A 14955-nucleotide genomic window follows, 5' to 3' on the forward strand; every position below is an offset into this window, starting at 1 on the left:
ATGAAAAAAGATTAAATAAAGAACGTAAACTGGAACAGCGACGACTGGAATTAGAAATGGCAAAGGAGCTAAAGAAGCCTAATGAAGATATGTGCTTAGCAGACCAGAAGGTAATCATCATAATGTAAACTTATTTTCTTGCCTCGTTTCTGTATTTTGCCATTGTGACAATAACTTTTTTTTTCTTGCAGCCACTCCCAAAGCATTCAAGTTTTGGTCTAGATAATTAGATAACTATCTGAAATATATACAAATGCAAGATACTACAAACACTAAAGTAGCATATGTTTAGTTCATTAAAAGCATTTTGTTTAAAAGTCGCCTGCTTCCCAAAAAGCACTTGCATGATTGCTTCAAAAAAAATTGATTACTCTGATTTTTTTTTACAGCAAAATGCGTTGTGTCTCAGTACATGGGCACTAGATAGAGCTTTTCTCATATGTGCAACTATTCTAAGCTGTTACTCAAAAAAATTACTCTCCCAGTCTTCTGTGTTCTTAGTTCTTGTCTGTCAGGACTTGACATACTTCAGGTTCAAGCCCTCTCTGTTCCAGAGAATTGCCCTCCCTGTGTGCCCCATATATTTTTATTCCACCTTCTATAGTATTTTGGCTCAGAATAGAGCCTGAGGGCGTCTTCTGGCCAAAAAGTAAGTATTTATTAATCTCTTGTCTCCTATAACATGTGAGAAGGTAAATGTGCTTCAGCTTTCAATTAAATTTACTGGATGGGATATGGGGGGGCAGCTTCTCTGTAGCCTTTGCCTCCTAGCATTGTCATGCCATAGGTCATATGGAAGTATCGGCCAATTTCCCTAGCTAGTATCAAAAAAGTTTTCTTTTGAAGTACACTACTGAATCTTTCATTGCTTTTCTTTACTTTTCAGCCTTTGCCAGAGTTGCCTCGCATCCCAGGCCTTGTTCTCGATGGAAGCACATTTTCAGATTGTCTCATGGTAGTGCAGTTCCTGCGTAACTTTGGTAAAGTTCTTGGCTTTGATGTGAATGTGGATGTCCCTTCCCTGAGTGTTCTTCAAGAGGGTTTGCTAAACATAGGGGACAGCATGGGAGAAGTACAAGACTTGCTTGTAAAGCTTGTCTCTGCAGCTGTTTGTGATCCAGGACTTGTTACAGGATACAAGGTAAAAAAGAAAAAAAAAAGAAAAAAAAAAATCCATAGTAAACACCCTATATTTATGAATGCATTCTTCATAATGCGTCTTTGACACCACTCTGATTTGGATTTCCATTCTCTTTCCTAATTCTTCTCTTTGGTGTCACTGTTCTAATGTTGCTCAAAGACTTTCTGTGCCCTGTCAGCTTTCCCATTTTCCAGAAGTGGTATATTTCTGGGCATTTTCTCTACCCTCCCCCATTTTTATTTGGACCTCTTGTAAGGTACTATCACATCTGTGTCTACGTCTTTTAACTCCCCCTTCCCCCCTCCCCCTTTCATTCTTACCCTCATGTTATACTCTCAGTGAATCTTGCCATTTCTTTCTCCAAAGTCCGCTCTCTACATCACTTCATCAAAACTTATTCATTCATGATTCTCTTTCTTATTATCCTTCTTTTTCAAGCCAACGTAGCTCTTTTCTACTCTAGAACTCTACATAACATGATTGTACAAAACAGTATTCATCAAATTCCAGTTGGACCATGTCTTTTTTCATTTAACCTATTTCATTAATATTACCTCTGTTCTTAAAAACTTGGAGGTGAAGACATTCTAATTTGTTATTCTATTCAAGATCTACATTTGAATAGTTTTAAAGAAAAATCCTGATTAAAGTCCTTATGTAAAAATGCAAACAAACCCACCCCACTGTTTTATAAACAATAATATAGCCTGCAGAGGAAAATAATATTTTTAAATGTGATTGTTCGAAATATCTTTATTCTTTTTAGGCTAAAACTATTCTTGGGGAACACTTATTAAATGTTGGTATCAATCGAGATAATGTGTCTGAGATTCTGCAGATATTCATGGAGGCTCACTGTGGGCAAACTGAGCTGACAGAAAGCTTGAAGACAAAAGCTTTTCAGGCACATACTCCAGCTCAGAAAGCATCAGTACTTGCTTTTCTTGTCAATGAGTTAGCGTGCAGCAAAAGTGTAGTAAGGTAAGATTTTTCCCAAACTGATCTGTAAAAATAAAATTACAAAAATGTTATAGTTTAGAAATACTGTATGCACTGTGTTCTGTTGCAGGAGGATTCTTGATGTGTTTATAATGAAAGCTGAAATTTGCTATGTTACTGCTTCTTACCTTTATGTACTCCTGATATGATGGAAGAGTAGAACTTTTCCATGTTTGGTCTGTAAGTTTGTTTTCAAAGCTTGCACCAAAATTTCTCCAGCTATTTTTGGAGTAAAAGATGAAGTTGATAACAAAGAAATTTGCTAGGTATTCTAGGGAATAATTCAGAAGAGCTGTATAAGGCTTTTGCAGTACTCCGTTCTTCTTTTTTTCCTTTTGTTTTTTAAGACCTCTTTTGTCCAAATACTTTAACTAGGGTTATAAGCTGATGTGGCAAGCCTGATTTATCATGGTGGTAATTCAAGAAAGTGTGTACTTCATTTGTGGTCAGTAATGTATAGCATTTCATAATTTTAAAAAATCAACCCTATGTTAAACAACATTTTAAAACCCAACAACGTGCAATAAAAACTTAGGAAATGCCAGTCTTTGGGATACCTATACCTCCGTGTACTTACTGTGGTAAAGTCTTTTATCACCTGGTTGAGTGCTGTTTTGTTTCCTGGTGAATTCTGCTGCTTTTGGTGTACTGTGCTGCAAAAGTGAATCAGGGTTGTATAAGTCACAAATCAAAGAGATGCTTCGTGTTTTCCAAAGTTGAAAAATAGCAGAAGTGGGCATTACAAGTGCTGTGCGTGTACTGTGCAAGAGAGTTCCTGTGTATTAATCAAATTCATCATAGTAAGGAACTGTTTCTTATTGCAGATGACCAACTGTTAAGTCGGATTTGTAGAAATGGTCATTCAGAACTTGAGTTTCTATATTTTCATCATACAGATGAAATCAGAAACAACTATAACCTGCTAAATTGTTAAGGCTGGGATGTCTCAGAAGTGGGCTCGCAGATGGTCACTGTACTGAAGCACTTTGTTATTCAATTTCTGCAGTGAAAAGTGAACATTAGTTTGTAGATCACATGGATCCTAGTTAGAATGCCATAGATATACCACTGATAACTTTGTTTTCAGTGCAGGGCTAGATGCTTTGTGGCAAATATGTCTGGTGGCCTGACATTGAATTAGAACTATGGAAAGAAATGTAAAATTCTTTGAATGACATGCTTCTTGTGGAATGAAAGCTTACTTGATACTGTAAATAAAGACTGCCTGACATAGATACAGCAGTACGCTACATTGGCATTCCTAGTATTGGAATTTCCTAGCTTTAAAACTATTTATTTTGCATTTTAAACATTTCTCCAAGATAATTCTTTGAGACAAAGTATCTGTACATAAATGTCTGTCAGAAAAATATATGCAAGTTCACAGTTAATGGATTATTTTGTCTTTGACAGTGAAATTGATAAAAACATTGATTATATGTCAAACTTAAGGAGAGATAAATGGATGGTTGAAGGCAAACTTCGGAAGTAAGTTTCATTTCCTTAAATATTACAATATATTGCTTTTTTGCATTTGCTCAGATATGCTGCTATATAGGCAATTGGCTCTAAGGACAAAATTAGCTGATGCAATTACAGGTTTACTAAGAAGTTAGTAACTGAACTGCTTAATTAAGATGGATGTGGATTTAGAATGGCGCAGCACCAGTCTCTTACAATCTATTAAAGATGCATTAGATTCAGAGGGTTAGTGTCCCTCAAAATTGGAGCAAAGTCAAGTCCATTTTGTATTCTTTGGAAGAAAGTAAAAACTTTTTATTGGAATGTTGCAGGAGCTGTCAAATTGCTATTGACATCAGAGTTTATTTGGGCCTACCATAATTACCAGTGTTCATTCTGAAAGGCGTTTTAAGAAGACATGATTTTCATACAATTACCAATCGAATTTTGCTAATTTATATTATGTTATCTTAGTATTTCCCATCTGTCAGTGTTGCGTCGTTCCCTATAGCTAGGGATCATATGTAGAATGCAAACTTGGAGATATTTTTTATATTTTTACTTAAGGTAAATTGGAACTTTTTAAGGGTTGTCAGTTTCATATCCACTGTTCTCCCATTCTACAAGACAAAATTCCATACAGCAAGCATAACGGCTCCAGCTACCAGGAAGCTAGAAGGCATAAAGTTCATGAATCACAGGGGGTAAAAATACATAGCCAGACTCTACTTTTTTTCTTAGTCATCTTTACCTCTTACTAGGAACGGTGAATCCTTTCTTAGTCCTTGCTTTAGGTACTTGTGTTTCTAATCTTATGTCTCCCTTTTTTCCTTTTAATGTATCTCAGAAGGAAGAAGGAAAGAAGTAAAGAAGAAGGACAAGAGGGAGGTAGAGGAAAAAATTAGACCAATAAAAAGAAATTCTCTACTAATACTGCAGATCCCAGTCTGCACAGGGTTAATATATTTTATCTTTTAGGACAATCCAGATACCTTTGCCTGTCTTCATCTGTACCCCTTCTGTGGGATATAGTTTAAAAATTGTTTCTGAAGTTCTGATGTAGCCAACTGTCCATTAGTGGAATGGGACCCTTACCTATCCTTGTTTCCTTAGGGACTGCTTAGTCTTTCTCTCCCTCCATCAAACTGTAAGTACTTGTAGATGTAGGATCCTCCCTTTTCCTCATGATCTCTCTTTTCTTCCCTTTCAAATAGTGGGCATAATACCCTGAAGTCCCAAGCCTCTCTTCTTTTCTACAATCATTTCTCTATTACTTGTGTTTTCCCCTCGTGTGGATTTCAGGTTCCAGTAGTGCTGTCCCTATTTGTGAGCGTAAGTATCATGGGAGTGCTTAGAAACGTTGTTCTTCTGCTTCTTTGAATTCACTGGACTTGATTAATCTCTCTCATCTTTGGTTCAAAATCTTTGGATTTTCCTCTGTTTTTCTGATGAACTCGAAGAAGCTTTTTAGAAGAGCCTTCTTTGATCAATTTTAAACAATGTTTTCTTCTTTATTACGTCGGTGTTTTTCATAAACTCTTAGAACTGTTCTGGGGCTTCTCTGAAAAGAAATCTGTCCATTTCAGTCTTCTGTTTGGTCCTTTTTTCTGCTTCCAGACTTCATTCTTACGCATGTTATCTTCCCCATCCATTTCAAAGCTCAGTCTATTTTTTAAGCATCCCAGTCCCAAACAGTTTTGCATAGGAATATCTGGTTTCTTTACTACTTGCCATGTGATCAATGGATGTGTACTCTTTTTGTATGCATACAGACCTTTTACATGACCCTCCACACAAGCCTATCATGCGTGGAAAGTGTGTAGTGGTAGAATAATGGATGCTGAGGAATGGGTTTATTTCATCTCGGCCTGGTTTGCCAGTGTTTGTTGTGGTAAATTTTCATACCGCTATGTCCAGACTGTCTTGAAGTATATCCAAGTGGGATGAGAAAAGATTCTACCTGTATCAGATGTTTTCACTAAGTGATTTTTTTGTGCTTACGTTCTCACTTTTTATGAGATTAGCTCCTCAACTGGATATTGGGGGTGGGGGGGAGGAGGGCAAAAAACCCCCAAACCAACCTGTGTTTGTAAGATACAAAAAAGCAACATTAAAATCCCAGGGTGGAAAAAGGAATCATTGTATAAAAGCCTACAGGGATGCGCTCTCCCCCCCCCCCCCCCACTATAATATATATGGTTGGAAACTGAATTCTGAGCTGCCTGGACTGTTTCTGCTGGGCTGATGGTCAGTAGGAGGTTGCATCTAATTCCTCTCTATCACATGTAGATGTGAATCTTGATACTAATCACCATTTTTGTAAAGGCACCTGTCTCATACAATCAATTCATCTTTCTTTGTGCTTTCTGTATCACAACTATAGTCAGAAGACTGTCTCACCTGAGATGATTCAGCTATTTTTTAACTAGATATCCATAATCTCAGTGTCTCCTTTTCCATTACATGTCTTCTCCTTGGCATCTCTTTTGTAGCTTGATCAATACAAAAGGGAATAAAAATGAAATATAGCTACTTGAAGGATTAGGTAATATCTGTTTCTTTACAAGACTTGAAATACTGCAGAACAAGGTTTTTCACTGCAACAGTGTTCTTTTTAAGATGCCAGTGTTATGGCATACTCCTTATAAGTTAATTTCTTTCCAATGAGGCCATCTCAACTGTAAACGATGATGATATATCAAAAGCAGTGTTACATGAGGGGAGAAAGTACACCCTGAGTTTGGGTAGGAAGTGGTAATGCTGATTTGGGAAACTTTCATTTTTTGAGAGCCATGCTGAAGTATGTTGAAAGTGCATTAGAAGTGCGATGTTTAGGATTTCTTTGCCTTGCTACTACTTAATACTTATGTGCAATAATTATGAGGAGGGCATGAAAATTAAGTCAAAAGGTGAATTTTCTTTCTGTGATCTAGTAAACATAAGAGATTAGATTAGAGCAGGCTTAAGTCACACATCTGATTATCTGATGGGCCACCCACTCTTTTTATAGGCCAATAGACTTCATAATTCTCTCAACAGTTGCAGATGTCGTTTTGGTATATACCTGAAAGTGAGAAAGATGAAACAGTTTTCTGAGTGAAGGTTTTCTTCTCTCAGTGAGCCATATGTCTAGGTAGCAGCAGGAAAATTATTCTACCTCTTGAAATACCTGAACATTTTTTTAAGTTATGCTCTCTCTCTTTAAGTTTCTGTCACTATGCTACTTTGGATACAGACTGCTGCCTTCTTATGCTTATGGTGCTATTAAAAGAGAGCATCTTTGATTCATTTCCATCCTTATAATTTGTAGTGTCATGCAGGCTTCCTTTAGTGCTTGACAGCATTACATCTCTATTTCTGCTTTCAGCAAAAGTAGCCTTTTTTGCTTCTTCTCATTTCTTTTAGGTATGTGAAAGAGGTGTTTGCTGGTTGTTGAACTTCCACCTGCCAGCTTTATTACTGAATTGTCTTCAAGATTATTTTAGTCTAATTTGTCTCTAAAATTGTCCAGTCACGCAGCAGTTAATCCAATCATCGAGTAGTGGCTTTGTTTGATAGTTAATTCCTGTGTATAGGCAGGAATTTCCAGTCCAGATGAAGAGGATTTGATGGTTTGAAGTTATCCTCGTAAAAAGGAAATTTTTTTTCTAAAAAACTTAACTTAGTGGAAGCCTGAGTGGTATTGATACTCAGTGAGACTAAGACTAAGGCTTTTTGCACCAGACCTGAAAATGTTACTTGCTTCCAAATTCACTGGAAGGCTTGAGAATTTTTCTTTTATCAAAATATACTTTAAATTGCTAAAATACCTAAAAATCCATTTGTATTGGGGAAAAAAAAAGTGTAAAACTTTCTAAATTCTCCTGTGGATTAACCACTGCATTAAAAGAAAAAACAACCACCACCACCCCCCTGCACACACACAAAGAAACCAAAGCCCAACTTTTTTCAAGCAAACGGAATTCCCCTTGATGATTTCTTGCTAACGGTCTTTTTAAAAAGTGCTGCTACTAATTGAGCAGTGACAGCTTCATTTAAATCTGTGCTGTTGAGTACTGGCTTTGTTTATCAGCATTTTAGAAGGCTGATACATTTGTCAGTTTGCCCAGAAGCCAGTACTTCTACAACACTTATCATACTTGTAGCCACTTGCTGTATGGAATATTGTTTTGTAGGATGGGAAGAGAGAGAAGTACGACAAGGAAAAATTACGTACTGGTAATTGTGTTTGTCGTTACCGTTCTACTTTTCCCATCCTACCTTCTTCCAGTCATCTCTTACAAAAAGTCTTTGTCTTTTCTACACATGTTTATGAATCTCTTCTAAGTCAGTTGCATTTTTGGTCTGCTTTATAAGTGACTGGTTAGGCCTTGGCTATTTATACCTCCTGTGATTCAGCATGTTTGCCTGCTAGCTCCCTGATAGGTGGAACTATAATTTCTGCTGTGTGGAATCTTGTCTTATAGGGTTTTTATAGAAGAAGAAGGTCTACTACAACCATAATTACTGGTATGTAAGTTTCCCTTTTCTTTCATAAAAGGAAAAATGAGAGTTTGAGTAATCTAGTAGTTTAGGTAGCTAAGATTTCTCAGAAGAGAAAGTATATCCTAGAATAAAAAGATCAGCCAAAGGACTAAAGTGAAATAATACATAATAAATTAAAAATGCATAAAATTCTGAAATGGAAAAAAAAAAAATTAAACCAACCTCGCTGTTGCCATGCAAATGTAAATAATGTCATACTTCCAATTGAGGATTTTTGCCTTCCCCCCCAACACATGTATTTTATGATCATATTCTTAAATGCATAAAACAAAAGATAAATAAGTTGAAATGGTTCTTTCTTCTAATTGTCTTTCCTGACTTTTCAAAATCACACTTGTGTTTCATTTCTTCTAAACAGTTATGCAATAAAATTCACCTGGGAGAAACAGAAATTCTATTCAGAACTGAGCAAGAGGCTTAAGGGGTTTTACAACCTGAATTTTTCTTGTTGACTAATGGCAATAAATATTGAGAAAATACAATGTCATATTAGAACAGAAGAGCTAATTTGAACCTAAAACGTATGATTTGCTTTCAATCACATAGGAACAAAGGTTTGTTTATGCTACAGACATAGTCCATCATTTCACCCCTTGTCATGTGTTTCAAGGCTTAGAATCATTCATGCCAAGAAAACTGGCAAAAGAGATGCTACAGGAGGTGGTGACGTAGGAGAGGAACAGCACTCTTTGGAAACACCAACACCAGGCCGCAAACGCAGACGAAAGGGGGGGGACAGTGATTACGATGATGACGATGATGACGACAGTGATGATCAGGCAGATGAGGATGATGAGGATGAAGAGGACAAAGAAGATAAAAAAGGAAAGAAGGCAGAAGTTTGTGAGGATGAGGTGGGGGGATTTTAAGTATAGTGAAACTTAATCAACTAATAAGTTAAAACTTGTTTTCCTTCTGTTTCTCTGCAATATGGCATTGCTTCCCCAAAATCTCACAATAAAAAGGAAGGAAGAATAACTTACCTCCAATATTTTTAAATTTTTGGAATAAGTTTATTTTCTGGAGTATTTTTTTTTTTCTTTTTTTTGATAGCTATTTATAGTATGGGTTGGTGGGGGTTTCTTTTGTTCGGTTTGTTTTGGTTTGGGTTGTGGGTGGTATTTTTTTTTTCTGCTTACTTCTTTTGACTTAGTCTTAATTTTTCTGAAATTCTGAAAGATTGTACCAGATCCAGAGAACTGCAGCTTTGTTAGCAAATGAAATAACTGTAGTTTTCTCTTGGAGGAGAATAAAGGACATTTATTAGTTAACTTTACACTTCTTTATTATTTTAAATTTAACATCATCTATTATAAAGCTTGCCTGTGATCTTCCTGTGTATTTTTTTCATAACTTTTCTAGGGTAGTGACTGCCCGACTGTATTTGATCGCAAGATGATAAATTTTACTAGTTAATATCAGATAAGGTACAGGAAGGATCACTGAAACATTTTTAGCTTGTTGAGCCGAACTGTATCTACAATAGTGAAAAGATTTTTTAATAGAAGTGCCACAGGCCTGTAAGATTCACTGTAGAACTCCAGAATTCTCAACTGGATGAAACCTGATAAAAGAGATAAGCAATACCGAATACTATATTTTAGCCATCTGGGTGTTGCATTGTTTGCCAGAAAATGATCCATTTATGCAAGGTTATCGAAGTTCAAAGTAAGGTTTTATGGGTGCTGTGGATATGGTCGCTTGAACAACGCATGTATACAACATCACACGTGAACTCAAATCTTTGCAAACACTCTTCATTAGAAACCCAACTAGTTTCTAAGGTAGGCGCAGCCCTTTGTGCTATTACTCTGGATTTATTTCAAATACTATAATATGTATGAATTTAAGAGAATACCTTAGAGGCATAGGATGAATTTCTTAGAAGTTAATACTTCAGAATTAAAAATAAGTAATATTTAGGTATCTAATCTCACATCTGTCCCTTAATCTTTTTTCCTTTAGTACAATTTCCTATTTTGGTGCGCTGGACATTTCATAGACAAAAGTCCTGTAACTCCTGTAGAGAGATTAGTTTTCTGATACAACAGAAGTTCCATTGCATTCGTGCTATATGTGGTATTTCAGAAGGTTTCACTCTGGTACACTTTTACAGAGCCAAGAAATACAAGACCAGTATCTTACGGTGCAGGTGATTGGGAGCTCCTAGGATTTTGGTTGGATTCTTTGGAAACTTACTGTTATCCCCCAAAGACTTTCTTGAACTAAATTAAAACTCACTTTATGGGAATTACTCTCATTTTTAAACTGTGTCAAGAAGAAGGGAACCATAGACTTAATCATGGGTGCATTCCTCTTCAAAAATCAGCAAGATTAATACTGAAACTTTTATAGCAGATTTGTCATTTAAAGTGGCTCTACAGTTTCTTGTAGGCATTGAAATAAAATGCAAGTGTGCACTGACCAAAGACTGATAAGATTTTGACAGATGCCATTATATCATGCATGAAAAACACTTAGAAATGAATTTGAATATCTAAAAAGCTTCATAGAAACTAAGATGAAATTCTATAGTCTTAAGTGTTCATGCACAAACTGAATTATTTGTTCCAGTAAAAGAATGTTTTCAGTGAACATTTGACCACGAGCTTTCTCCTTCGTATGCCTCTGGGATGGTTTGGAAAGATTCAAGCTATGTCTTTTTCCAGTTACGTTGTTCCTAGTCAAATATATTGAACAAGCACAAAATTTGAACTTTTTTTACCCTTAAAATTTACCTCTCATTTTCTCTCACATCTTTTTACTGTAATATTAGTAAGACATGGTAGTATGATTTTATCCTGAAATAAAATCGGCGTGACAGTATATTTGGTGATTATAGGATGATGGGGACCAGACAGCAAGTGTTGAAGAACTAGAGAAGCAGATTGAAAAACTGACAAAGGTGAGAGGTCATTTGTCTTTGTTATATTACAAATTTGATCACTGGATGTCATGAGTTAGAATGTTAACCATCATTTTCAATGCTCCAGCTTAACATAAATTGAAATAAGGTTGTTTCATGAAAATATGAACGATACTACTGTTCATGACACCTGAATTGTGAGTTTAGTCTAGCGGCACTAGGTGGATATGACTCAAAAGACAGTTAGAAAGCTGTTGATGGTATAGTCACACATCTTAGAATAAAAAGTAGTATAATTTTTGTCCAGACCTAATTGATATACTTCTGTTTGTTGATCTTAAAAAGCGATGATAAATTCTGTGTACGAGAAGCAATGAATTTTCCGTTATACAAATGATTGCAGTTCTCACTCCCTCCTACAGTTGTCTAATTTCTGCAGCTCCAAGCCAATACAGAGAGCTGTCTTTGCTTCAGATTTTGAAACAATGGAATAGGAAGAGAAACGTAAATGAGAAAGATAGAATGCGGTAGATAGGGTACTCATGGCCCATGTTTTTATTCTTCGTATTAGAAAATTCATCGTTTACGACTTTGTCTCTTGATTTCTCTCATGTTCCAAATTGCAATAAATTAGCAGTCCAGAATTACACCTTACTTCCAGCAGTGTCAACTTAGCAGAGCAAGAATTGAATAAACGAATTGAAATTCTTGTTGGCCCCCCTCAGAGAACTGTTTGTTTGAATAGAGAATTTATTTTCAGACATTATTGTTCTCATTCTTTTATGAACCACTTAAAATATCTCATTAGTTTCCCATCAGGAGCTGCAGTATCAGCTATCTTCAGTGCTCTGTTTACCATTTGCTGTTATTGAATAGTTCATAGGATTTCAGCTGTTCCTGTGCAATGAAATCTTTGATCCTATTGTTCTCTGAGAACCAGTGTTAAAAAGACAGGACTTGCCATCGCAAAATGTGTTTTTAAAGGAAGACTGATAAACTTAAGCTGAAACAGGAAGTGATTGAATTGATTTTTTTAAAGGGAGCTCTGTAAGTAAAATCATCAAGGCAGCAGGTGTGAGTAGAATATCACATAACACACACATAGAATCTCTAAGAGAGCCTCCTCACGTGACCCTTGAACTTTGTTCAGTCTGGCAGCCAGGAGATGTTTTCTGTTAGAACGAATTTTTGCCCCCTATTGAATTATAGTGCTTTCCCTTTTTTAAAACAGCAACAAAGCCAGTACAGAAAGAAGTTATTTGAAGCTTCACACTGTTTGCGTTCAATGATGTTTGGTCAAGATCGTTACAGGCGCCGATACTGGATTCTGCCCCAATGTGGTGGTATTTTTGTCGAAGGCATGGAAAGTGGTGAAGGTAAGAAACAAAAAGGAATAATGTCACACCAAGACATACTATGCCAAGACATACTGCCCATCTCTGTAGGTGGTGATTTTGTGCAGCAAGGTCTTTAGGCTTCACCTTCAACCAGAGACTAAATAGGCTGCTGTCAGTAGACCTTTCTGTTCATATGGTGCTCTCTGATACTCTCTTTCTGATTATGAAATACCAGTTAATATCTTTCAAAATGAGGATTAATATTTAGGAAGTTTTCAGTTGTTATAGTTCTATATGTTATGCTTTTTCGTATTTATCTACGTGGGATATTTTTTGGCTCTTTCTGAACTATTTCACATTTCCCTGTGGCAGTGACCTCTGCATATGAAAACTAGGATGACCATAGAATGCAAAAAAAATTATTTTCATCTTCAGTTGTTATATTTTGTGCAAATACACAGACTGTTCTGTGCTTTAAGATTTGATATATGTCTGCAAAAGTATGAAGATTATTTTCACACAGTGAAGTATTGTGTTTACTAATTGACAATATGATTTAGTCTCTGTATTTTACCAACTGATCTTTCTTCCAATCCAGCAAACGCTGAAGTTATTTTTGCTAAAATTAAATTGTAATTTTGTGCTTGTGACAGTTGTATACTAACTGTGATTGAATTTTTCATGCACTTTAAATTGGATAGATGCAGAAAATATGTATTAATCTGACCTTTTTGTGGATATTAGAATTTTTAAACACAGGCCTTCATTTTGGTCACAGAAAAATCCTTTCTAATTCTGATATAGATGAAGCAAAACCCCATTACTCTCACAGTTTTCCCCCCAAAAATAACCCAAAAAATAATCTCTGATACACATCAGAATTGCATGATCTCATGAGAATTGCATCATTCTAGAGAGCTATGTAATGAAAATAACTAACATTACAGCATGGTATGAAATCTGAGCCCTGTTTTGTCCCAAAAAAGAAGCCATAGAACTTTTCCTAAATCTATCTTGATCTTCAAGTTACCTTTCTAAAATGGGTAATATAAAAAATAATTTTTCTGTGCATCCTGTTCTGCATTATTTTATGCTGTGTGTTAGGAATGGTTTTGCACATGAGTAGCTGGATACAGAAGGTAAACTGTCATATGCTGTACTGCTTGCATTCCTTTTGTTGACTATATTTTATTTACTATATTTTAACCGAATGAATCCCCAAATGCTTTGGAAATTGTACACAAAGAAAATCATTGAAATACCTGTTTTGAGATAGTAAAAACAAACAAACAGAAAAACACACAAAAGTTTTAGCCAAGAACTGTAGGGCAAACCCATATTTTTTAATATATTGTCTTAATGAAATTTTAATCTCCCTGAATAGCAAAATGGACATGTTCTTAAGTTCTCAACTATTCCCTCTTCACTTCCGCTCTTAGTTTGCCCTGTTTCAGTAAGTTCTACAGTTTATCCACTCCTAATTCCTTTATCTAAACATTGCAAATGTGAGACATAAACTGTTGAATGATCTGTCCATTTAAAAAAAATACTTCTTCCCTCTTATGTAGTCATTTTGGTTCTTATGCTGATACTCAGATTGTTTATATCTTGACACAGACCACAACTGTGGACACCTTTTGAAGTTTTAATGGGAGGGGCTATTATTTTCTTTGATGAATTATCTTTGTAGAAATTATGATTTTCCAGAATGAGCAAGTAATCTTTTGTGGATGTTCTGGCCGTAAACCATAAGCAGGACCTTTGTTTATTTGCGATTGCAGTATCTGATGAAAATAATTTAAGAAGTTGGAATGTTGGGTTCTCTACCTTCTCCCCCTTTTCCTGACATTTTTCCATCCCATTTTACACTTCATCAGTAGAAGGGTAGAAGAGAAATGGTTAAAAAAGACTAGGAGAGCAAAGACGACAGAAAAATGTTTATCCTTTTCGTGAAAGATAGATCTTTTGCACCTCATGTTTGAAGAAACTGGCTTTTGCAATCAGCTTCTGCGTGTTGTACTTTAAATTCATTAGATGTTACACCGTCTGATCGCATCTGTCTGCTTAGCTGTGTGTAGAGTCCCAGTCGACATGTGGGTGGCTCTTGAAAGAGTTTCAAACTTTCAAGAATGTTGACATTGTTTCACAGTCAAAGTTGTTAATTATTTTTATTGAAAGAGGTAAAATATTTAATGTTGTGTTTCAATATTTGGGGAATACTTGATTTCACAACAGGAATTTTGGTCCTCCTTTTCGCTGTTGGCTGTGAGTTCAATGAAATGGTCTTTTGCAAAAATAAGCTTTAAGGCTATAAACATTGTACCCTCTTGGTATAAACAGGAGTTTTTCAATAAAGCATGGAGAGTCTTGCAAAAAGAAAGCTGCCAAAAACTTGTCCCTTTCAAAGACTTCGCACTGGCAAACTGCTTCAGACATATATGCATCTTAAGGGAGACTACTATAGCTATGTTAACTACGTTGAGGTTAGTTTTCCTCCAGGTGTTTAGCAGGGTTTAAATCTGTGTGTGCCTTGAAGCTTGTTTCCTTCTGCAAAGTGTTCTTTAAAGTGAGAAGTGATTTCATTTTAAAAAAGGGGGGGGGGGGGG

General features: G+C 35.9%; 1 protein-coding gene across 1 annotated transcript in view; it reads left to right on the plus strand.

The window, feature by feature from the left end:
• Positions 1 to 14955, plus strand: part of BAZ2B (bromodomain adjacent to zinc finger domain, 2B) — a 131932-nt gene that overhangs the window by 104374 nt on the left and 12603 nt on the right. The window contains exons 21-27 of the mRNA XM_009334018.1: positions 1 to 110; positions 887 to 1141; positions 1908 to 2122; positions 3554 to 3628; positions 8757 to 9000; positions 10989 to 11051; positions 12244 to 12388. Coding sequence (XP_009332293.1) covers positions 1 to 110; positions 887 to 1141; positions 1908 to 2122; positions 3554 to 3628; positions 8757 to 9000; positions 10989 to 11051; positions 12244 to 12388 — 1107 coding nt within the window. The remainder of the gene's footprint in view (positions 111 to 886; positions 1142 to 1907; positions 2123 to 3553; positions 3629 to 8756; positions 9001 to 10988; positions 11052 to 12243; positions 12389 to 14955) is intronic.

Source organism: Pygoscelis adeliae, unplaced genomic scaffold, assembly GCF_000699105.1.
Source record: "Pygoscelis adeliae isolate BGI_AS28 unplaced genomic scaffold, ASM69910v1 Scaffold131, whole genome shotgun sequence".
In the NCBI taxonomy this organism is placed as follows: Eukaryota; Metazoa; Chordata; class Aves; order Sphenisciformes; family Spheniscidae; genus Pygoscelis; species Pygoscelis adeliae.